Source organism: Phalacrocorax aristotelis, chromosome 2, assembly GCF_949628215.1.
Source record: "Phalacrocorax aristotelis chromosome 2, bGulAri2.1, whole genome shotgun sequence".
Taxonomy (NCBI): domain Eukaryota; kingdom Metazoa; phylum Chordata; class Aves; order Suliformes; family Phalacrocoracidae; genus Phalacrocorax; species Phalacrocorax aristotelis.
Window position 1 is genome coordinate 97410560 of NC_134277.1, and position 25028 is coordinate 97435587.

The 25028-nt window shown below is 42.6% G+C and overlaps 1 protein-coding gene across 12 annotated transcripts in view; it reads left to right on the plus strand.

The window, feature by feature from the left end:
* The window catches only part of LOC142053177 (poly(rC)-binding protein 3-like), a 429523-nt gene that overhangs the window by 377916 nt on the left and 26579 nt on the right, over positions 1–25028 (plus strand). For 7 of the 12 annotated variants that reach the window (XM_075084436.1, XM_075084431.1, XM_075084441.1 and 4 more), the window contains 9 exons: positions 56–79; positions 179–211; positions 4174–4290; positions 8115–8246; positions 12180–12308; positions 14413–14556; positions 18894–18950; positions 19446–19521; positions 21360–21412. In XM_075084436.1, coding sequence (XP_074940537.1) covers positions 56–79; positions 179–211; positions 4174–4290; positions 8115–8246; positions 12180–12308; positions 14413–14556; positions 18894–18950; positions 19446–19521; positions 21360–21412 — 765 coding nt within the window. The remainder of the gene's footprint in view (positions 1–55; positions 80–178; positions 212–4173; positions 4291–8114; positions 8247–12179; positions 12309–14412; positions 14557–18893; positions 18951–19445; positions 19522–21359; positions 21413–25028) is intronic. The other 5 variants (XM_075084443.1, XM_075084442.1, XM_075084437.1 and 2 more) reach the window with 2 other exon arrangements.

A 25028-nucleotide genomic window follows, 5' to 3' on the forward strand; every position in this document is an offset into this window, starting at 1 on the left:
AATGCTCCTCTGTAGCAAATTGTATCATTCACGGTGTCTTTTTTTTCTGTTTCAGGAGGTTGGAAGCATTATCGGAAAGGTCAGGAAATTACTTTCTCTCTTTATTTTTATGTCAAAATATTGTATATCAGTTCACTTCATCAGCCCAGGCTAACTTTTTTTTCTGTTTCTTTAACAGAAAGGTGAGACGGTTAAGAAGATGAGGGAGGAGGTAAGACAAGCCTTGATGTCTTTACTTGCCTGTCTTTCCAGTTCCGAGAACAGGGAAATTCAGCCTGTACAGACCGATACTGCCATCAAGTGGGCAGTTAGTTTAACATCACCATTCTTTGCAGGTGGTGGTGTGTAAGTGTGCTGGCCTAAATTAAACATTGTTGTTAATGTAAACTCCTTATCACCTCAGCAGCCTGGAGTCTTTCATTCCTGTAGCAATATGTCTGCTGCTGTTTCATCTCAGGAACAGCTTAGCCAGCATGATCCTGTGCATCAAAACCACTGTACCTTTCTTCAGCATACCAATATCGGTCCTGCAGATGGCTTGGCTTCCTGGGAGAAAGCTTCCAAAATCTGAAATCAAGCATTGCAGAATCACAGAATCACAGAATGGCAGGGGTTGGAAGGGACCTCTGGAAATCACCCTGCTTGAGCAGGGACAACCCAGAGCAGGGGGGCACAGGAACGCGTCCAGGTGGGTTTTGAATGTCTCCAGGGAAGGAGACTCCACAACCTCCCTGGGCAGCCTGTTCCAGTGCTCTGGCACCCTCACAGGAAAGAGGTTTCTTCTCATGTTTAGGTGGAACTTCCTGTGTTCCAACTTGTGCCCATTGCCCCTTGCCCTGTTGTTGGGCACCACTGAAAAGAGTCTGGTCCCATCCTCTTGATTCCCTGCCTTTAGATATATATAAGCATTGATAGGATCCCCCATCACTCTTCTCTTGTCTAGGCTGAAATAACCCAAGTCTTTCAGCCTTTCCTCATAAAGGAGATGCTCCAGCCCCCTGATTATCTTGGTGTCCAGCTCTCCTCTGGACTTGCTTAAGCAGTTCCACACCCTTCTTAAACTGGGTGGCCCAAAACTGGACACAGTACTCCAGATGTGGCCTCACTAGAGCAGAGTAGAGGCGGAGGATAACCTCTCTCAACCTGCTGGCCACACTGCTTTTAATGCACCCCAGGATACCGTTGCCCTTCTTGGCCACAAGGGCACATTGTTGGCTCGTGGTCAGCTTGGTGTCCACCAGCACTCCCAGGTCATTCTCAGCGGACCTGCTTTCCAGCAGGTCAACCCCCGATTTGTACTGGTGCATGGGGTTGTTCCTTCCCAGGTGCAGGACCTTGCACTTGCTCTTGTTGAATTTCATGAGGTTCCCCTGGGCCCAGCTCTCCAGCCTGTCCAGGTCTCGCTGGATGGCAGCACAGCCTGCTGGTGTATCAGCCACTCCTCCCAGCTTGGTATCATCAGCGAACTTGCTGAGGGTGCACTCTATCCCTTCGTCCAGGTCATTGATGAATATGTTGAACAGGACTGGACCCAGCCCAGACCCCTGGGGAACACCACTAGTGACAGGCCTCCAACCAGACCCTGCGGCATTGATCACGAGCCTCTGAGTTCTAACGTTTAGCCAGTTCTCTATCCACCTCACTGTCCTTTCATCTAACCCACGCTTCCTTAGCTTGTCCATGAGGATGTTATGGGAGACAGTGTCAATAGCTTTGCTGAAGTTGAGGTAAACAACATCCACTGCTCTCCCTTTATCTACCCTGGCAGTCACATCATCATAGAAGACTATCAGGTTGGTCAAGCATGATCTTCCCTTTGTGAATCCATGTTGACTACTTCTGATAACCTTCTTTTCCTCTACATGCCTGGAGATGACCTCCAAAATGAAGTGTTCCATCACCTTTCTGGGGATGGAGATGAAGCTGACTGGCCTATTGCTCCCCAGGTCCTCCTTCTTGCCCTCTTTGAAGACTGGAGTGACATTTGCTTTCCTCCAGTCTGTGGGCACCTCTCCTGTTCTCCCTGACCTTTCAAAGATTATAGAGAGTGGCTTAGCAAGAGCATCCGCCAGCTCCCTCAGCACTTGTGGGTTCATCCTATCAGGGCCCATGGATTTGTGAGGATCCAGTTTGCCTAGGTGATCTCTAACCCAATCCTCCTCAATGAAAGGGAAGTCTTCCTTTCTCCAGATTTTCTCTCACCTCTGAGGGCTGAGATGCCTGAGGGACAGCCTTAGCTGTAAAGACCAAAACAAAGAAGGCATTCAGTAACTACCTTCTCTGCATCCACTGTGACCAGGGCACCCACCTCGTTCAGCAGTGGGCCTACAGTTTCTCTAGTCTTCCTTGTACTACTGATGTATTTGAAGAAGCCCTTCCTATTATCCTTGACATCCCTTGCCAGATTTAGTTCCAAGTGGACCTTGGCCTTCCTTGTTACATCTCTGCACACCCTGACAATATTCCTATATTCATCCAAGTGGCCAGTCCCTTTTTCCACATACTGTAAACCTCCTTCTTCCATTTGAGTTTTTCTAGGACTTTGCTCATCCATGTGGGTCTCCTGGCTCCTTTGCTTGACTTCTTCCCCCTAGTGATGCACTGATCTTGAACTTGGAGGAGGTGGTACTTGAATATTGACCTGCTTTCTTGGACCCCCCCTGCCTTCTAGAGCCCTAACCCATGGGATTCCTCCAAGCATATATCTGAAGAGGGCAAAGTTAGCTCCCCTGAAGTCCAGGGTTGTAATCCTACTTGTTGCCCTGCTTCCACCATGCAGGATCCTGAACTCCACCATCTCATGGTCACTGCAGCCAAGGCTACCCCCAACCTTCACATCCTCAACTAGTCCTTCTTTGTTTGTTAGTGTATAAGGTCAAGCAGCACATCTCTCCTCGTTGGCTCCTTCACCACCTGTGGCCAGGCTGAGTCCTACAGCCCCAGGTTTGTGGGTGGTGGTGGTGGCAGCATGGAAGAGCCCTCGGCCCTGACCTCTTTCCTGACCTAGTTTGATGAGGGCAAGTCCCACTCAGGTTGGTCTGACAGAAGTGCCTGCTGCCCTTTCTTAGCTATAAACGCTGAGTATTTCTGCCAACCAAATCTGTGGCAGCAGAGTTTTTCTATCAGTACTGTTGGGTTGGTTTTTTTTTTCTTGAGTTTGATTGCTGTCATATGGGGGAATACGATATCCTGCTGTTGAGCAGCAGTATGCACATGAAGAAGTGCTAAGACACAGAGCACATTGGCTGATTCATGGTAACCCTGAAGGCAAAGGGCCAAATTAACCCAGGTTATCTCACATTTTCTATAGGCCCAGATCCTCAAGAAGCTCAGTGCCTGTGGATGAGTTTGAGGCTCCAGTAACATGTTAGACTGCATTGGCACATTTCCGTGCCTGAAATCTCAGGGAAATGTAGCGTGGATCTTACCTGAACTGACTTTGATCATTATCTACACCAAGATCCTCTTAAATATATTTACATCTAGTTTAGCGTTTTCTCTGCACTGCCACAGTGGCATAAAGGAGACTAAGTATACCTGAGAGTCATGCTGCTTGTCTCCAAGACGGGGTTTTCTAACGCCTTCCAACAGACTCCTTGCCATAAGGAGATGACACCATTACTGTTGCTTGTTCTACCGCTACTCCTTTAAAGGGTTGTTCCATGCATATTAATTGACTGCCTTCATATGAGATGCGTCTATAAGGCACCTTCTCCACAGCTCAAAGCAATGCCCCAGCTAGACAGATAGAGTCCCGCCTTTCAGTCTCTGGTCCAGAGAGGTTTGTCTTTCCTGGGAGATGTTGATGCTACCTGGAGACAACCACCTCATCTGAAATTGTGCAGCTCCAGTCCTACTTAACATTAACCCTGCAAGAGGAAAGGGGAAAGACTTGATTATGCAATTATTTGCAACTTTGAGTTACAGAGGCGCTATTTGCATACTGCGATGAAGGCTGCATAAGTATTTACCCAGACAGAATCCGGCTTCCCACAGTTAGATGAATTTTTGGAGTGTGATCAGTTTATGCTGAAATTATATGATGTTGGGGCTGCAGTTGCAGGGGAGTGAATTAGATGCCTCAAGATATTCCTTCCTAAACTACATCCCTAATCCTACTTAGTTTGCTCCCTGGGAAGTATAAATTTGAAAAATATTTGTTCTTCTTGACAGAGTGGTGCTCGAATCAATATTTCAGAAGGCTCCTGTCCAGAGAGAATTGTGACAATAACAGGCCCAACAGATGCAATTTTTAAAGCTTTTTCTATGATTGCACTAAAATTTGAAGAGGTAAGCAAATAAAATATGTTTTTTTCTCTCTTCAAGTTGAAATACAAACACTGTTTGAATTTTCTCATGTTTGCTTTAATGTTAAATATGATTTGTTTAATGTTCTATTTAATAGCAATGAAAGTGGTTGTATTTTTATAAATGCTTCTGGCAGTAGCGCTGAAGAAAAATAATGGGTCAATTTACAAGCTGTTTGATCATTTCTTTTGCTTTTTGGAGGCTTCAGGGAAAAGCAATTGCTTCTAGTAATGTGCACTAATGGTAGGAAAAATGTCTTGGAAAATTTCTGGTCCCATTGTGGGTTTGATTTGAAAAGAAAAATTGCCTAACTTTTAGCTCTGTTTTTATATCATTTCATTTGGTATTGAAGTAAATTTTATATATGTCAAAATGAATATATAATTCATGCAACTAGAAAAAAATCATTTTAAAAACAAACTATATGCTTACCAGTTACCATATTTAAAGCTTGGCTTTTAAAATTAATTAAAATAAAGGCACTAAGAGTAAGTGAGGCAAAAGAACACTCAATTTACTGTAGAATTACAGTTCTGTGCAGATACATACCTAAAGTGCTGGGATCTCTTCAAGTTTCATGGACCAATTATGATTAGATATGGTTATCACTTTAACAGGAAACCTCACAGAAAAGGCAGCAGGCTACAGAACAAGAATCCTGGTCACTCAGGGGAGGATTTAAGTCCCTTGACTTTCAAAAACCAGACATCCAGTCCAGGCATCTCTCCTGTCCTTTGTGGAGAGACAGAGGCCCCTGCAGAAGGCAATTTACCTTCTGCTAAAGGAAGAGCCTGCAGATAGGTGGACTGAATCACCTGCAGCAGGACAATGGGGATGTTTCTCTCCATCAGTAATTAAATTGAAGGGATTTTAATCCCTTTCTTATGAGTACTTATTTCTCCACGTCAGTGAGGTTATTCTCCACATCTCCCCGTAGCACTGGGAGATGCTGGCATCTATGGGAAACATCAGCATGTGCTTCATACATGGTGACTGTTCACATTTAGAGTAACAGGACTATAAGAGAGCTTGTGGGTCATCAGATGCAGTTGTCTTCTAGCATAAGCAGCATGACTTGCAGCCTCCTTCACAGCATGATCAAAAACTAGTTATATTTTTTCTCACTTTTTCCTGATATTGGATCCACAAACTCAGCTGTCTCATAATTAGGCACCTTCTTTTCACTCCTCACCTAAATTTATTTGCGAGCAGTTTATACAGCTTTGTTCCTGTGCCAGCACTGGCCATTAGTTTAAATAACTCTTCCCTTTCCATCCCTCAGAATCCCCCTCTTAGACATATTTTTAGAAACCCTTTTTATCCCCTCACTCTCTTGCTTTTGCCAGAGTAAGTGAGCAAAGCTCAGTCTTTCAGAGGATGCATTCCCCACCCCCTCGTGACTCTAGTAGTCCCTTTCTACCTTTTCCCAGGTACAGTTTGCGTTAAAAGTATGTATCAGTTGTGGATACGTTGCAAATGAAGTTCCACAAGAGCTTATTTAATGGTGCTAACAGTCCTCTGTCCTGGCTATCAGGTTAACATATCCCTACTGCTCCTGGAAAAGCCTCACCTCCTCCTACTGTAATGTTTTACACACAGCCATGCTGTGCCTGGTGGGTATTACCCGCTCCTGATCAGGTGTTTTCAGTGGGAACCTCTTCGGTGTCAGCAGACATTCCCGTCAGCCCCCAGACAGATGACCCTTTTTTTATACTGCAAATATTAATCACATTTATATTTCTCCAATCCTTCATGGATTTTCAGGTCTTCCTTTGTGATATTCCAGTCTTTCAACATGTTGATAAAGTGCCCTGGTTTTGTGGCATGGTATATTTTATAAGAATGCTAATTTTTTTTCCTTACCAGTTATTAATGGGATAATAATGATTTTAGGTTGAATCCTGCAGAACCACACAAGTTATTCTGTCCAGCCCAATTTTAAAACCACCTGTTGTCATCTCCTTCTCAGCTTTATTTCCTACCCATCTTGCACCTATCCCTGTTTCTTCTAGCTTAAGAGCCAGCTTCGTGTATGGTACAACACCCTCCAATCCATGGAGACCTGGAGAGAGCAGTTTCCCTGCCCTCTACACACAAAAAAAATATGCTTTGCTCTAAGTTCTTATCCTGACAAATGCTGAGAGCATCATTAATAGAGATAATCCTTGCCAGTTCCCACCAAAACGAGTACCCAGTGGAAATAACACTGCATTTCTCGTAAAACCATTGAACATTGCACAGCATCAGATCTCCACCCCACCACGAAACACCACGTTGTCTTTGAAAGTTCTGTAGCTAGCAATAGGCAAAGAAATCTGAAATTCAGGCATCTGACTACATTTTATGCATATTTACCCTTGTAGATTTTAGAGGATAGTCTGGACTCTTCATGTAGATATTAGCAAAAGGGTATTGGCACTCCTTGCAGATAAGGTACTGCAGTTATATGCTGTAATATCTGTATTTAGTTTTAATGCAATTGGCTTCTGGTATATTTAAAAGAACAGTGGTAAAGAAAAATGTCTCTCATAATCAGTTAGGTTTCTATAATTATTCCTGTCAATAAAATGAGGTAGCTGTAACACTTTGGAGGCAAAATAAAGTACTGTTTCAGAAATTACAAATGAGGTAGCTACCAAATGTTATTTTTCACGTATATCTTTTTGTTGAAGGTTTCTTCAGCCATTTAAAGAATTTAATATCCCAGAGCAGACAGTGTCTGGCCCAGCTCCGGTTATCGCAGCTACCTTCAAACAAAACAAAAAAGGTGCATGCGTGAGACTCATGGTTTGAGGGATTTTTGGTATTTTTTATGCATGCCCACGTGAAGCAAACCACACTGAGATTCTCATGAGTTGTTGGGCGGTTGCCATGCAGCTTGTGGCTTTTTTTTTTTTTGTCATCCTAAGTGCTCTCAACAGCATCCCATCGATCAGTGGGAAGCTTTATCTTTTCCGCTGTGATAAAGACTTTAGAGGGATTGGTTTGTCTTGCGTAGAAGATTTTGAACAAACAAAATATATTTAAAACAATGTAAACCTTGCAACAAGTAGTATATTGAAATGCTCGTGAGAACCTATAAGTAGTCTCATTAGATAATGAGATACACAGATATAGGTTACATTACCTGGATACAGGTAATCGCTGTTCTGCTGAGCTCTCTGTACTCTGTTTACGTAGCTGTGATGGAAAAGATTTTAGAAATTGTTTAGCAATACAAATACTTATGGATCTGCTACAAAGGAGAAATTAAACCTGGGGGGCAGCAAAACATTTATGAAAATAATCTAATCTTCTCTGCTTCAGATTATTCACAGATTCTTTATCATTCCTTTTTTAACCTTTTTCCTTTTTATCAAACCTGACCAGAAATTGCCTGAAATGTAAAAACATATCATATAGTAGAAATATTCTAATTGAGATAGTTGAAAAGAGTCCAGATCAGGATCTGGGGGCCTGTGAACTCAAAAGCCTCTTTGTCTTTTCCATCTCCTTTGGCTGGTCTAATGACAGATACTACCTCCTCCTCCTCCTAGTCTTGCCTCAGAAACTGTCCTCTGGTCCCACAGCGTGGACCTGCAATGCCAGACTGCAAAAGGGTTCCTCTGGCACAAGCCACTTGTGCGGTTCGTGCTGACGGCGTACCGCCAGCTGAGCCGGCAGCTCTACCTGCAGCACAAGGAAACCACGGCTAGCTGCACACTCCCCAGGTCTCCATGAGCAGCCCAGGCATTTGCTCTGAGCCTTTCAGTGCTTACCAGGAATAACAAATCCTCCACTAATTCTCACTGACATTATGATTACAGGACATTAACGCTTCAATGACGAACAGCACGGTGACAAGCAAACCGCCTGTAACTCTGCGGCTCGTCGTCCCGGCAAGTCAGTGTGGATCCCTTATAGGGAAAGGAGGTTCCAAAATCAAAGAAATCAGGGAGGTAAGTCTTGGAAAGCATCTGCCGGAAGCGCTGGCTAGCTTAGTGTCCTACTGCAGCGCGCTCTTACACCATCGGATGCTGCACTTTGCTCATCGCACAAATGTGAGCGTGCGCTGAGTGAAAAGCCTGGAAAAGCCTTGCTCTCAGGAAAGCCGGGGTCCAGCACAGCTGTACCCTTCTACCTTCCTTGAAGCTAAAGACCAAGCATGAAATAAAGAAACAGCTTTACAACATGTTAATCTCTCATGCACAATTTAGCGAAGCAACAGTTCAGCGACAGAAATGGCTCGTCCAGTTTCTCGTCAGGCGCAGCCCCCTCCCAGGCAGTCCTCAGGAGATCCCAAGCTGGAGCATTGAGCCATTTCTCAATTAGCTGCCACCCCTGCAGTCAGAGAGAGGCCCAAGTAGCACTGGGGAGTCCAGGTTAGTCGACCAAATGCTTGATCTACTTTTTAGAAAAAATTTATTTTCATACTCCTTTCCCATTTCTCACTAATCTCACTGTGCTGCAGGTGACCCGATTTCATGTATTCCAAACCCATATTGATGTTTTTTTAATCTAAATTTTATCTAAAGGTATCCATTCAATGTGCTGTGCTAGCAGCCACCTTTTCCTTTAACCAGGAATGCAAAAATTATCATATGGTACCAGTTTTAATTCTTCCATCCATGGCTGTAACAACATAGCACATGCCAAGCCAAGGGTCCAATGTTTGTAATCAGTCAGACAAGAAAATCAGGTACATGCTCAGTTATGAAGAGAAAATCTGAGTAGGACATTTCAGAAAAAAATGGATGTTTATTCTGGAGAAAGTGACACTATTCCTTCAAAATTTGATATTCATTCCAACATGGGATGAGGTGTTGAATATCAAGATAACATGCTGATCATTTTTTTCCATTTGACTATGTCAAAACAGAAGCTTTTGACAGGCTTTACCGAAGTGGACTTCCTTTTTTTATCTAAAATGTAGATTCAAGACAGTAGGTTTCAGTGAGCTTTTATGTTTCATTTCAAATGTGAAAAAAAGTTAACGGATATTTTTCTATCACAGAAAATTTGAACAAATGTCAAAAGGGAGTGGAAAATCCTTTGATGAAAATTTTATATCCAGCATTTGCTATGAAATGTTAGTTTATGGTAGCCATGGAAGGAAAGGAGATGATAGAGGACAGTTAAGAGTCTTATCCTGTTGGCTTTCAAGTTCTTCCAAATTATTTCAATTCCAATTTGATTGTCCCAGGAGTTTTTTTAACGAAGTTCCCTCTGAAGGCTTATGTTCACCTTTCAGGATTTGGCCACTACTGAAAGAGTCTTTGCCCTCCTTGCATACAGGGAAGTACAAGCAGCAGGTACTGCTTCCATTAGCTCACAGAGCTGCCAAAAGATGTTTCAGGGTTTTTGTTGCCAGGTGAACATCATGTTGTTCCTCCACGTGCCTCTCGCTTTGTAAACTGCGTTCATGAAAACATGCATAGGTTGTCTGCTGTAAACTCACAGAGAAACAGTTCAGAGCCCTGCCATTTGAAGGGGGTCTCTGTGCTCACTGAGACCTGCAAATAAAAGGCAGTTACAAATCAGATTTTTTTTCCTTCGAATGCTGTTACTTTATTTTTCATCAGAGTCCAGGAGCTACGCCTCTCGGTAGTCCTCATTGTCAAACCAGCTTTTGAGATGTGGGAAAAAGGAGTCACTTGATGACACTGAGGGAAAGAAAACATAATTTCTGTGCAGATGTTAGGGTCAGAGCAAACCCTCTCCCTTTTTTTCTTTAATCCCAAAAAAAAGCTTTGTCAGAGAACTTTGGGTAGATGGGAGAAGACACTTGTGTGTTGAAGTGCATTTCCTGGCTGGAAGGAAGGTGTTCAGTTTGCCTTACGCATGGGGCATTTCAGGTTCAGATTCTGCATGGCCACCGGACTGTTGGGGTTTGCAGCAGTTCGTGTCTGGGAGAGTCAGAAAGCCTGCCAAGCAGCTGCACCTCCTCGCCCTGGCAGGCAGCAGGTGAAACCAGGCTACAGCCTTGCCACTGGAAAAGGCGTAGCTACTGTCAGAGCACATGGTTGGAGGCAACCTCAGCCACAAGACATGCTTTCTCTTGGTCCTCCGGATCTCTTAGGTGTCCAGGAGAGCTGTCAGGCGGCAGGAATCCAGCCAATTTCTTAGTTGTGTTAAAATAGGAGTAGGTATGACTGTGAACCATGTGCTGGTGAGTGCTTGGCTCTAGGTTTTACAGCAGTTGATACTTCAGATTTTATTGTAAATATTGGTAACCTCATGCATAGCACTAAGTGAGGGCTTTTAGGACAGGTTTCTAAAGGTGAGATTGGTCTGTTGGTCTGTGTACATTAAATGACTGGTGAGCATAGTTTCAGAAGCAATTGCCTCCTAGTCTAGTACAAGGAAGTAAAAGGATAGAGTTTGTCCAAATAGGTGTTTTGATAAGGCTAATGGAGCGGGAAGTCACGCTGCACATTTTCTTAAGCATAAGGGTAATGGACAATATATTATTCATTTTTTCGTTGCTGACATATGACCAAAATCAAAGACTAAACAAGATTGGCACTGGAAGCAAACACATAAATGACTGCAGCATTTGGCAGAGTATTTTGTGCTAGATGCGTGGATACCCAGAACTGTACGTTAAACAGCAAACACGATCAAACAGAAAAAAAAAGGAGCATCCAGCTCTAGATGTGGTCTAATTTCATCATCACACAACACACTGAGAGGCAATTGTACGAGGGATGGTCTTTTGTGTCCAGTCATGTACCAAGGAACAACACATAGTGTTGCTGTACTATTTTCAAGATAAGATTACAAAGAAAAGAAAAGTATGACTGATTGATCAAATTACGGCAAAATTCCAAAGCCTATTATAGAGCAAGGAATTGATATTCTGGCCTTAAACAGCACTAATGAACAGAAGATGCAATCAGTAATTTAATCAGTCTCTGGAAAGAAGAATAACATGTGTTGTATGTAACCAGCAGGAAAATAAATTAACTCCTTGCTGACTAACACAAAGTCAACGGTTACTGAAAATACTTTTTATAAAAAGCCCAAAATATTGCATTACAATAACAGTCAGGAATAGATTTTGTTTGTAATACATGAAAGTACTAACTCAACATGAAATGCCTGGGTTTTTTCCTATTGACTGAAAAGGTCTTTCAGGATGTTTGTGAAATAATGCTAGGGATTGTTTTGGCCTTATGTATTTTTTTTGTTTTGGGTTATTTTGTTTTGGGGTTTTTTTTGTTAACTAAGATACATTAGTGCCAAGATCAAATTTTTAAAAAAATAAAACAAAACTGGCTCATTTACCTCCTTGGCTTCATTAATGAGCGAAAAGTTGATGATGTGCATATATTTAATCAACATTAATTATAATTTAGAAGTGCTTCTGTAACGACATTAAATTTTTCAGAGCATAAGGCAGCCCCAGATCTCATCCAAAGAAGCAAGTCAGCCATTAGTGAATTAAAGAGCCGTTCATCTGCAGCTCATTTGATTAGCAGACCTTCTTCTGCTATCAGCATTTTTTTCCTTTCTATTTTTTTATTATTAAAAAGTACTTTATTTCACCTTTTTCTTTTTTTAGTCAGCATTGCAACCATCTGTCTTTGAGGGGGTTAAAAGGCTTGTCCTGAAATTCAGGTCACAGTTTGATTCGTTAACAGCTCCTGAGGACTAATCTTCCTAGGACGGGAGTGTTTGCAGACTGGCTGAACAAGCAAATCCATGTCCTGCCAGACCCCAATTACCCTGTCTGGGCATGAGTTTACATACGCGCTTTACCACATATCTGTCAAAGCAAAGACAAAAATTTAGAGGTCCATCCCCTCCATCACATCAGTGAATCACCGGCTTTTGAGAGGTGCCGTTGCCTGCCCGACGGTGACGCTCTCTTTGCTTTGTCTCCTCTCAAGTCCACAGGAGCCCAGGTGCAGGTGGCAGGGGACATGTTGCCAAACTCAACGGAGCGCGCAGTGACTATATCAGGCACCCCCGACGCCATTATCCAGTGCGTGAAACAAATATGCGTGGTTATGCTGGAGGTGAGTGAGTGTTTGGTATATCACCTCTCACTTGGGAGATGCTCAAACACATTATTAATTTTCAATTGCCCTGGGTTCCCCAGGGGTGCTGCCTGCCCTTCCCAAGCCAGGGATTTCAAAAGGACTCTGTTAGTGCCCCTTCCTGGTGTTTGAGAGCCCCTCACAGCAGGGTTTAGCAATCAAAGACCAGGGTGTCATGGCACTGTCAAACAACAAACCAGGTCCAGCATGGAGCTGCAGCCCATTCTGAGAGAAAAGCATTTTGTTCTGATGCAGAATAGCACAGAAAAGATCTAGGTCTTGTTTTAAATAGAAATAAATCTGACTAGTGTAATGTAGATTTACCAGGAGTTTTTGCTTTGTCAGGGTCGGTTCATCGCATAAGGCCAGGATGTTTCATTTTGACGGCAGTTTTTTGGCTCTTAGATTAAATGATACAAAATTAATTTATATAAAACTCTGGGCATTTTAACCCTTGCTGAAAATGCCCATAATTTTGTGCAAGTACATTTCTCAACCGATTAAGTTCAGTAGAAGTTTGAAAAAAAATATTTCAGCAAATCAAAATTAAGTATTTTGACCTAGTAACAATAATTTTTGACAAGGAACGTGAAAATCCTCTGCTTTTATCGTATTTTCCTGTTGGAAAATTTTTTTGTGCTTTTTTGTTTTGGTTTGGTTTTTTACCTAAGTCTATTCAAGGGCTGTCTCATGATGATATCTGACACCCTGCTGCTCTGTTATTCTTTAAAGAGGAGAGAAACAGTGGAGTGTTTCAGACAGCACTACAGCTATTGGCTGTTCAGAAGTATGCAATGCATCAAAATGTCATACAGCCTAATGCAAATAAAAGCATAAAAACTAATAAATCCCTAGTGTTTTACTGGGTAAAACTGACTCTTGCTTCAGAATTTGCTGGACTACTGTGAGGAAAGAATTTCTTTATAAAAATGCAAGTGAACAGAAAGATAATATTAAATATTTTTATTTTGTTAGAGATGGAGTATATGATGGTAATAGTTACCAACCTTGTGAATACAGAGGGTAATCCGTTGTCCAAGTGACGTTCGTGAAATAAGTAGTTATTTGCTAAAGAAGATGAGAGAATCCACTTTGCAAAATCAGAGGGACACAGTCCTATTTTCCCACTTTTTAAATAACCAGTTTTGACATAAGAAGTACTTCATTTTATCATTAGGCACATCACAAGCAGCACTAAGAAGGTACTGGCTTCACTACAGTTTACTGCTTCAAACATTGAAGAAAATGAATGTGTTCTAGTTTTTAGCATATATTTAATTTGGCAACAAACACCTTCATTGACATGAAATAGCTAATTATGTGCTATTAATTAATGGAAGTGATATCATTGTTAGCTTCTTTAGTTGTAGTTAATACACTGAAATCAGGGCACCATTCTGCTAGGTGGTGCACAGACAGCTTGAAGCCTTTTTTACAGACACATGCTCCTGCTTTATTTACAAGGAGAAAGTTAGCCTCAGTCAGGGGTTTTCCCTTTGGGTCCTTGCCTTGGGCTACAGGGAACAAACTCCCTTTTCATGCATGCCAAGCTGTGAGGATTCTTCTCGGATCTTCCAGATCAGTCAGACACAAGGCAGAATCAGGCTGGTCATTTGCAATTGAACAGCTGACTTAACTGAGTGGGTAAAACAAGAAACCTTGATGCGTAGCAGGGTAGGAAAGATGGGTACGAAGGAGATGAGCTCCGTCTTAACAAAGGGAGAGCAGAGGCCGGAGCCTTCCAAAACATTGACAAATTTCAAAATTGTGCCCATGTTTCCTGAAATGCCATGACATGCTGAATGAAGCTTTATAGCTTCATCTGAGAGTGGAGGTAATGAAGCCACGAGTGCCAGCACTGCCTGTTTTGGCTGTGTAGTCGAGACCTCAGCTCTTCCCCTCGAAGCCCAGACAACCGGCCTCCAGCTTGCTTTTTGGATGTTGGGGTGGAGGGCAGGGTGGGATGACCTGGGTTGAGTTACCTGCATGCCTTGTTGTCTGAAGTGACCAAGATAAGGAGTGATTGTTTAACATGAGCTCTGTTTCATTCTGCATTTTGATCACTTTGTGTTTTTGTCTGCAGTCCCCACCCAAAGGTGCCACCATACCCTACCGTCCCAAACCTGCCTCTGCACCTATCATTTTTGCAGGTGGCCAGGTAAGAGCAGACACCATTTTGGCTTCAGCTGGAAACCACACCGTCTTGGCCCAGCCTCAGCCAGCGCCTGTTAGTTTTCAACTTTTACTCTTTCTTGCCTGGTATAGTATTGATGTGCTTTGTCTACTCTGTGTGCTTACAGTTTGCAGGAAAGGAGAACACTGCATTGCAAACTTGATGCAAAATTGTGATGACTGGTATTTTACCAAGACTTAAAATTAACTTCTGTAATTAAGAAAAGTGTGGCTTTCTCCAAATTGAGAGGTGCCCAAATCAGATGACCTCTTACGGGGACACAACTGCTTATTGTAGGGGCTGTTTTTTTCATTCTTAACTTGCAGGTCCACTGCAAGTTTTGTCAATTTTCAGAGATGATCAAACAGGAGCATATCTCTGTTCATGGAAGGCATATTTTTTCTCACAGTTTTCATATTTTTTAGGACCATATAGTGCATTCTGCAGGAAAAATTTACACACACACATAATTGCTGCTGCTTATAGTCCCTCAGGACCAAGTAGCAATGGGGTTCTGAGGTTACAGGAACTACATACAGGCAGATGTAGACCTTCCGAACCGTGGCATGCAACAGCCTGATTGATAACAAAAGAACAGCATTCCTGTTTCTTTTTTATATAGTAAGTTTTGATGATTCCCCCTTTATCTTAAGCTATATCAGTCAGGGTTCTCATCAGCCTTTAAAACCCCATGTGCAATGTAACTCTTCCTTGTCTTTTGATAATGCTCTGAAATGGGTCTGCAATGTGCCGCTGAGACGTGGCAGGAATTTGTTCTGCCATCATCCATTGCGGGGGAATGCAGTTTTAGCAACTGAAGAGCTAGCAATGAACACAGCTGGTATGTCCCCTAAAAACGTCATAGGAGGCTCACAACAGGACCCATATAGCAGCACTGCCCAGATATGTGCAATGGTGGAGGAGTGAGATGCTGCAAGCCCTGCCCAACTCAGGGGGAAACTGGTCTCCTAAACCTGGACTAAAGGAAGGCAGCCATCTCTCAGGATTCACATAAGTGACGCCTCTCTGGCAGTAAGGCACCCCCACCCAGCCAAATCTTTTCCCCGAGATGATGGCAAGACCTCTTTTTAAATAGTTACCCAGTGGGAAGAGCCACTCACCTGCAGGCAGGTCCCACCTCCCATCCATAGCCCAGCCCAGGTCATCACTCTGCGGTGGGGTGTGGGCTGTGGGCTGTGGGCTGCCATGCCAGCAGCCCTAGAGACCATGTCTCACCTCCTTAGGCAATTCAGAGGCCATATGAGAGGCCAGACAGGGGATTCCTGGTGGGGCGGTGGGCACAAGGTGCTGCTGGTATTGTTGGCAGTGTGACGACCTCCAGCACCACAATCTGCCTGTTTTAAGGAAGCTCCTGTACATCTCAAGCATACGCCAAAGTGCCACTGCTTCTGACAGGCCCTTGTAATGAGCTTTCTCTGAATGTTTGTCTCACAGTTTTACCTTCTACTTTGTAATGATACATTGTGATGTATATCCAGATTTTCATAATCTGGATATAGTAGCATTCAATTGCTGGTGTTCAAGCCTACCGCTCTTAGTAGTCTTCAAAATAAGAAATCTGCTTCCTAAGTGACCAAAGTTGAATTGAAATTTAAAACAATTTGCCAGAAATTGGTCTATGACTGAAAGTTCAGAATAATTTACTCCGTATATGTAAGTTTACACTGCGGTGCTTTCCTTTAAAAAATTGTGTGTATATATGCAGCAACCCATGTTACTAGTACTGTAATTGCCATTACCTTCAAAGACTGTCTCTGCATATGATTACTCAAAGGTATTGAAACCATTTGCTAGAGTGCTCTGAGCAGTTTGTATAAATAATTGAAAGTGTCCTATTTTAAGGTCTAATAGCTGTTGTCGTCCTCAGTTTTATCAGTTAAAAAAAGTGTTCTCACTTTTCTAATGCAGCCCTGTTGATGTGAGAAAGAGTGGAAGACAGACATTTTCTGTGTGCTTTGAATTTCTGTGTGCTCTGACTAAGCAGACTTTTAAGAAAATAGTCAAGGTGTGTTTGGGCATCAATATGGAAAGACACTTTAACCAGGTTTCTTAAGTGGAAATTAATACTGAAAATAAAATTTTATCAGCAGTCTTAATTCCATCCAACCTTTTGGCTATGCCATCAGAAGTTATTTTTCCATCCTAAATTACGTCATGGCTATCTTGAAAGGTTTTGGTTTGTTTAATGCTTGCATATCAAGAAACACTAGCAAAATCAAATTTCTAGTTTTCCTTAACAAGTTGGGGTTCTTCTTCTTTAAGTATTGCTTTTAATTCTCTTGTGCTTCTTCGATCCTATATTGCACAACAGAACTAAAAGGAAGGTGAACACTGTCCTGCCCTGCTCTGCCCCTTACCAATATTTAGCATATGCAGTGGTTAAAAAGGAAAAGAATAATCCAGCACTGCTGCCTGATAGAAACAAAGTGAAAATTTCTACCCACTGTGCTACATTGCTGTACAGCGTTTATGTCTCATAGCAGTTTTATGGTTTAAATTGAGGAAGATTTGTAGACCAGGTCATTCCTGCTGTTACTAATGTCAGTGTGTCAGTAGAAAAGTTGCCCTTGACTTTGATGGAAGCAGACCCTTAGCTCATGTCCTTAGTGAAACATGACAGTACAGATGTGTCAGTAGCCTCTACCCGGCTTGTGCTTAGTATGCCTCGGCCACAGAAGGGCACAGTTCCTCTGGCAAGGGGTGAAGCGGTCAAAGACAGTTTTTCTCAACCTAAATCAATCAAATGACCTTTTGGAAGCCTAAGAAATGAAGAGCCTTTTTTAAAAAAAAAAACCTGGGAAAGAAAATAGAAGATCCGTCTTGTCCATGCTGTCATCATGGTTTTCACTGAGAACCAAATAAAAGCCAGTCTAAGCTCTGACTGTTCATTATTTTTGTTATTTCTCCAGTTTGTTTGCTTCCTCGTATATATATGTGGAAGTATGAGGAAGCAGAGTCATGAGGAAAGGGGTGACTTCTATTATGTTCGCTGGTGATTTTTTTGCAGTAGTCTCTTGCTGGTTTGCAGACCGCTGCTTCCCAAGCACCCATGTAAAAGGTGTTCTGTCAGCTGGGTTTGAAGCAAAACCAAGATGAGAAAGGACACTTGTGATTGAGCACAGAGGCTCAGAGGCCAAAGCGTGGTTTCCAGACTCGCTGTTTGCTCATGGACCTAAGCCCCAGCCCAGCGCTATTTCCAGCTATAACCTCTCCGAGGCTGCTCCTGTGCTTGGCTACGCACAGAGCCCCGACTCAGCAAAGCAGTGTAGCATCTCCTTAAGGTTGTCCTCATTTGGTAAAACACCTAAACACATGCTTTGCTTGCTTGAATATGTGCTTGCTTATGAGCCACTGACAGCAGTGAGCCCCTGTTTTGGTGAACTGGAACCTTTTCTTGTCACCTATAAGCCATCTGTAATGGTCATCCCCGGTAGATGCATGTGAGTATGTATGCCCATGAGCACCCAATTAGGCCCAGTCACACACACTTCTGCCTGAAAACTGCTCATGTGCATAGTGTTTGCCGGATTGCAGCCTTGCTTTATAACTAATTTAAAAACTAAATGAAACGTTCCTTCTCCAGAAGGGAAATTCTGCTGCAGAAATGTGCATTAAGCAGTTGGGGCATTAAAGGTTTTAATATCACAACTCCATTAAATGAATTGTTTTATCATTTGCAGAGGATTCATTACCTTCTAAGAGGCCTTTTGTCTAACAAGCATTTTGCAAAAACTAAGCTAATCAGCTCTGTTCCTGTTTATAATTTTCCCACTACAAATATTTATATGCTATAATTTGTCCTTCTGCTTTCCTTTCTATCTAAGAACAAGCACATTAAAATTTTTCTGACATGCCATTGCATTCAGAAAAGCCCTACAGGATATAATAGAAAATTATAAACTCTCTATAGTTCTTTCTTTGTAGGCCATTACAGAGAGTTGAACAGAGTCAGCAGGAGAGACGAAGGGTCACGCTAACTAGTGCCAGACATGCCACTGTATCCCTCCTCTCTCACGTGCTTTTGGAAGGGGCCACCCCACAAGCTCCTCAGCCCCCACGGTGTCCCCAGCTCTGCTCCCAGAAGACGGAGCTGGGCTGAAGAGCGGTCCTGAGGAGCAGGGTCACCAGAGCTCAGGCAGTGGCAGTTGGCATCCCCTGCTTGCAAGGGGTGTGCAGGCAGTCTGACCAGGGTCTTCCTGTCCCACGCCAAGTGTAATCAAGCAGCACAAGACAATTAAGCTTTGGTCAGCATTGAAAGCGGTGTGGGTCGCATTCCCCTGGGGAGCCAGGAGGAGCTTTTCTGATGAAAACAGGGAGACTGCTTGTCCCACCTGACTGACCTGTGTCTTAACTGTGCTTGTTGTTTTCAGGCGTTCACGATTCAGGGGCAGTATGCCATCCCTCATCCAGACGTGAGTCCTGCGCATGTAAATTACTACCTTTTTCTTCCTCTCCCTCCTATTTGTTCTGGGCAACATTTGCTTTCTACAGTTAGCAATAAAGATATGGCCTAAGGACACCTTTCTGAACAACACACTGTAGAGCCACGTGTTAGCTCAGCTGCATCTCTTACATTTTGTAATAATTGCTAGAAAGTACAATGGCCCAGGAACAAATGACAGTTATCTTGGTCTTTCTTTGCATGTGATATATTTGAGTTCTTTTAATATGTAATTCTACAGTAATTAGTTAATATTAACAATAGCCATTACATGTAATAACAGTAGAGATGTCATTTATAACCAGTTTGGGTTGTTTGGGTTTTTTTTTTCCTCTACGGTAGATTAGAATGAATGATTAAACCTTTTTGTTTTTCCAATATAATTTTAATTAATCCAGTTTTAGAACACATAAGATGGTTTCTCTGCTCTGAAATAATTCCATTTGATTGGTTAGTTCTAATTTCCCATCCTGCCCTGCAGTTGACCAAGCTTCACCAGTTGGCTATGCAGCATCCCCCCTTTACTCCCCTTGGGCAGACCACCCCTGGTTTCCCTGGTACGTACCCATGACCCCCTGGGGATGTCCTTCTTCTTAACAGCTTTGTTTCCCGTGGTCATTACATCATTTTAATAATAAATGTGGTCAATGACCAGTGATCCTTCTGTTTTTACACATTAATCTCTGTTCTTCCCCCCACCCTTGCCTCTGTTAAAGTTCCTTTCATCATTACTAAAACATGCTTTGTTTGTTACATTTATTTAATCAAAACCGCTTTATTTGTGCCATTGGCTAAAAGCCCTGAGTTTCTTTTCTTCAGCCCTTGTGAAGTTATTATGGACCACACAGTATGTACCAGTTGGTCCTGAGTGAAGTACTTGGGCGTGAATCTTGTCAAATTTCCAGTTTGGTAACATGGTTCAGAAAGAAACAAACACAGGAAAACAGGATGTAATCATGGTACAGAAATACTGATTAAAGAAATTACGGCACGCTGAAACTCGCATTCCTTGCAGAGCCAAAAGCCTTGAGAGCACCTGTAATCATCACTGCTGGGACAAATACCTCTTTTCCTATGAGATATGTAGATATAGCTACAAAATGCAATGGAAATTTCCTTAAATTAAGGTCTGCAAATTTGGTCCGTACTTATTAAAGCTGAAGCTGTATTCTTGATTCAAGAGGGAGAGGTCAGCTAACCCTGCAATAAATAATTTTTACTGTACTTCACTACATACACGCTAGGCATCTAAGAACTACACAAACCCGAAGTACATATGTACTGGTACATGCTTTGTACGGCAAATAACATTTTATCAAATACATCAAATTCTGTGAGGAACTTGATTGTTTTATATTCAATGGAAAATAAGCATATGCATCTCTTGACTGTAAACATAAGTAAAATGGAGGTGAGTCACCTTTTTGTAAGACTGTTTCTATTCCATCTTTTCTAGTTGGAAATGAGTATTTTGGGCATGTCTTTGCAGATTATATAATAATAATAATAATAATAATAATAATAATAATAAACACCAAAAAAAGCTAGAGGAGAGAAAGAGACATGACGTCCAAAATATATGTTTGTTTCTTCATGATGTATCTGATAAAATATCTACAAGTCATACTAAATTGCCTTTCCTAGCTTTGTATTTTCCTTATTCTTGTCATTAACATGCTGCTCCTTAATCTTACCCTGGTTATATTTGTGAGATGTATGTTTCTGTAATGTTACTGTGTGTTAGATCAATAATTCCATTTTTCCTGAGCATTTTCCTTTTGTCCACCCAATTTACAAACAAATGTATGCAGCTTAGACTATTTTGTACATTCCCCTTCAAAAATTACCCTTCCAAACATTACTTCGGCAACTAATCCCACATATAATTTCCAAATGTTCCTAGGTTGGTTTCCTCATCCTTATGTTCGTTTATTAATTTTTCTTTTTCATATATCTATGTATTTTGTTCTGCTAATTGTTCATTTGACTCCCACTTCTATTTTCCATATTCTAGAACTCCTGGTAGACAGGTCAAATTTCAGCCATCCATTAACTTCTCAATTGATGTGTTTAGAACAAACTTCAGAGACTAATTTTAGGGGAAAGCCTTCATTTTGTAGAAGCTTTTTATGACCCTGTGGAATCTCATGTGACATTTGTTGCTTTGGTGGGTTAAAGGTTAATTAAAATAAGACTGATTTAAAACTAGTCCAGCCCTCTGAGTTTTGCATCTCTTGCTTTCTTTTCTGTTTCGCTAGCAGTTCTCTATTTTTCCTTGCTCCTCTCTCTTTTTTTTCCTTCTATCTGTATGTTTCCTTCTTTAAAATATCATTTATTGTGTCTTGCCCTTCTTGCAAACAACTGGCGTAACATTTTCCCTCTGTCCCCTGAATAGGACTGGATGCCACTACTCCAACCAGTTCCCATGAACTTACTATTCCCAATGATGTAAGTGGACCAATAGTCAGTATCACTTTCTCTTCTCTCACTCCTCTGCCATGCGAGGGGAAACCTCTCTTCTTTGGCTGATTTGTAAACACTAGTCCCCAGAACAAACTGTACAGCATTTAGTCTGTTGGGGAGGGGGTATGAGGGGTTAGGGAAATGCTGGACAGAAGCAGCAGAAGTGACTGTCCCCCCCTTGCATCAGGTCTTCAGTGATGCTGGTTTAGTTACACGACAGTACCATTGCCGCAGTCCCTCACCAGCTACGTTAAAGCCTGGGTGCCTCCTGCTTGCAGTGGTCGTAGATGAGTTGTCAAAATTCATCTCTCAGGTGGCACTAGCACGGGTGGTCTCAGTAGAAGGGCTAAAGGAAATGGAAAAATGTACAGCCCTCTGTGCTGTGCATTGGGCCGGAGTCCTCCATGCCAGGGAGAGGAGAGCTTGTACCACAACGGCTTGTGCTGTGCCAGTCTCCGCTGCACCCCGCACTTACCTGAGACAGCATTTTTCCTGAGCAAAAAAAGCTACTTTAGTTATATAAAGGTGCAATATAAGGGTTTATTTGAAAAACAAGGGCTAAAAACATTCCTGCTCCAGCAGCTCTGGACCAGCTGTGGTCAACAGACCCAGCCTCCATGAGCAATACAGTGCTGAATCGTAAAACAGCTACTCAAAGTGCCCAACTGATATGCTGTGTGTCATATAAAAATGCCTTCCCGTTTTATTCACATTCATTGCAAACAAGGCAGGGAGGGGAGAGGTTTCAGTTTTCATTACAAATGAGCCACCTGGAAAATGTAAGATTTCCCCTCCAGTAAAAAAAGATTTCAAGCATGAGTGAGATCACAAATAGCAATTATATTACTTAAGAGATACTTACAGTATTGTGTAAGCCCTATTAAACTCAGTGGCAACGATTTACAGTAAGAAAAAATACAGAGTGACAAAGAAGCGAAGGTGTGAGTGCTGTAGTTTTGTAAGCTTTGTGTTACATAAAAGATGCCCATGTGATTTATCAGTACCTACTTTACTATGCAATTTATTGTATTTTGAGAATTTATGGGAGCACCCTGTTTATCCCTGTTTATCAGTGCAAGTTTTTTAATCTCACTTTCAGGCAGATGCTACTCTTGCCATCGGTGATATAAATCCAAGGTCACTCTTCTGACTTCTTTCAGGGCTCATAGCGGAGAAAGAGAAGGAGAAAGTTGGCCTTGTGTCCTGTAGTGTAGCAGAAAACTAATATAAAGTTTCTCATCCAGGAGGTATTAAATGCCCTGGCTCAGCACTATCCTCTGAAAAGCAAACACATCCGTGCTAGTAGAAGACTTTTTCTGGCTGCACAATGTGTGTCTTGCTGTTCTTGCTAAAGGAGCAAATCCAAGGCCAAAATGGGGTTAGGTTTAGGAACAGCCTGCAGGGGCTCTACTGGTGGTGAAAGGGAGTTCTGATGTTCATATGGTGTTAAGGTGTGCATTAAGGGACTGCAAGACATTAGTGCTGCCCACATGCACTGCGTGCGTGTGCGTGCGTGTGTGTGTGTGTGCGTGCACCTGGTGCTGCAGTGCCAGCGCAGAGGGCAAGAAGGGCTCTCCTGTCCCGTCGGGCATCAGGGGCCGCTTGGGAATTTTGCAGGGGGAAAAGCAGTTTCCCCATGCGTCTCCCCAAGGTGTTCACTCTGCCTGTGCCCTGGGCTGTCAGCAGTGCCCTGCCAGGCTGTTCTAGGGCTGCAGCAGCAGGAGGGTTCCATCTGTGGGGTCTCCCGGCGTAACCATGCATACCGGTGTCCCGCAGCCCCATCACTGCTGCAGCAAGGCTGCTCTCCGGGCAGCCCAGTGCCAAAAATTAGGAGATGAGGGAGACGGAGGGACATGGGGCAGAGAGGGAGCAGGGTGAGGAGGTGCCAGCACCCGTGTTTCAGATATGTCCTGTCAGTCAGAACCTGTGCACGGAGGGAGGTCAGGGAGGGATAAGCAACAGCAGTTGTGCAGCAAAGCCCACGTGGGTAATTTGACTTCACTTTCCTGATAAGCATCTCCTAGTCCCAGTTTTGACAGATGGGCAGTTGGTGCGGCACGGCGATTTTTTATCTGGTTGAAGGGGAAGGAATCTGCAGGCCCTGGCATGGGGCTGTGGTGCAGCCCTGAGGCTACACATGGCCAGTCCCCTGCCTGCCCCAACTCCAGGGATCCCCTGTGCTGCATGAGTCCCCAGCTTTCTTGTCATATATATTTATGCATGCAAAAGTCCAGCGCAGGAGAAGAACATGAGACTTGGAAATATCTAGACGCTCTGCAGCTACCAGAGAAGTCAGTGTATATCTACATGTGCTGCACTTATTTTTTAAAAACAAGATAATGATAAGCACATAAAGTCAAAGCCTCAGTAAGAATCTGATGGAGCAAAATCAGACAAAAAGAGAATAAGGAGCTCAGACTTCAGCCTAGTCTACAGAAAGTAAATAATAATAGCCATTTACAATTTGCAGGGCTTCCTATTAAAATACATTTTGCTCATTCCCTGTCTGGCAGTGACAGAATTTTTTTCCTGTTATTAATGATTCCTGTAACAACATCATGCTGCTTTCTTCATACAGTATGCTGATAATTGTAACTAACCTGTTGCTCAATAACAAAGAGATACCGGATAACAAAGAAATGCATTTTACAGAAAGTTATTTTCCAGGTGCTAAAAGCCGAATCTTCCTTTCCAAATAATGTATTCAGAAGATTTGCCTTTATGGGTTCTGAATTTGCCTTTCTAACTTCTGAATATCTCCAAAAAGAGAAGAGAGAGGACATTTCTACGGGTCCTTCTCAGAAGTCACTTTGATCCTTATCTAGTATCTCCTTTTCCTCATCAAAACCACTTGTTTATGTAATTGTGTTTCACATAAATCCCAGAATAAAGTAGCATTAACAGTGGCAGGTCCTCAAGGGAATGGAGGAGATGGTGTCCCTGGGTGTACCTGATTGGTCATATAATAGATGTATTAAGACAGAATTATAGAATCATTAAAGTTGGAAAAGACCTCTAGGATCATCAAGTCCAACCATCAGCCCAGCACCACCATGTCTTCCAAACCACGCCCTGAAGTGCCATGTATACAGATTTTTTTTAAATACCTCCAGGGATGGTGACTGCACCATCTCCCTGGGCAGCCTGTTCCAATGCCTGACAACCCTTTCAGTGAAGTATTTCCTAATATCCAATCTAAACCTCCCTGATGCAGCTTGAAGCCATTTCCTCTCATCCTATCACTAGTGACTGGGGAGAAGAGACCAACACCCACCTCACTACAACCTCCCTTCAGATAGTTGTAGGGAGCGAGATTTCACAATCCAATCCCCCAAAATGTCAATTGAGAGTAAATTAACAAAAGCCTGTCTTATTAAAAAATATGCATATTTTGCATATATGTGGGAGAGAGAGGCAGAGGCAAGTAACAGGAGGACAACTTCCCCTTCAGAAAACACCAAGAACATTTTTAAGAAAGCTGTAAATCTGATCAATACTCCATAGAAACAGAAATGTCAATCCATCAAAGTTGGAAATGGCATACTGGAGAACTGCCTTTATTCCCGCATGGAGCCAGAAGGACTTCCCTGCAAACGACGGG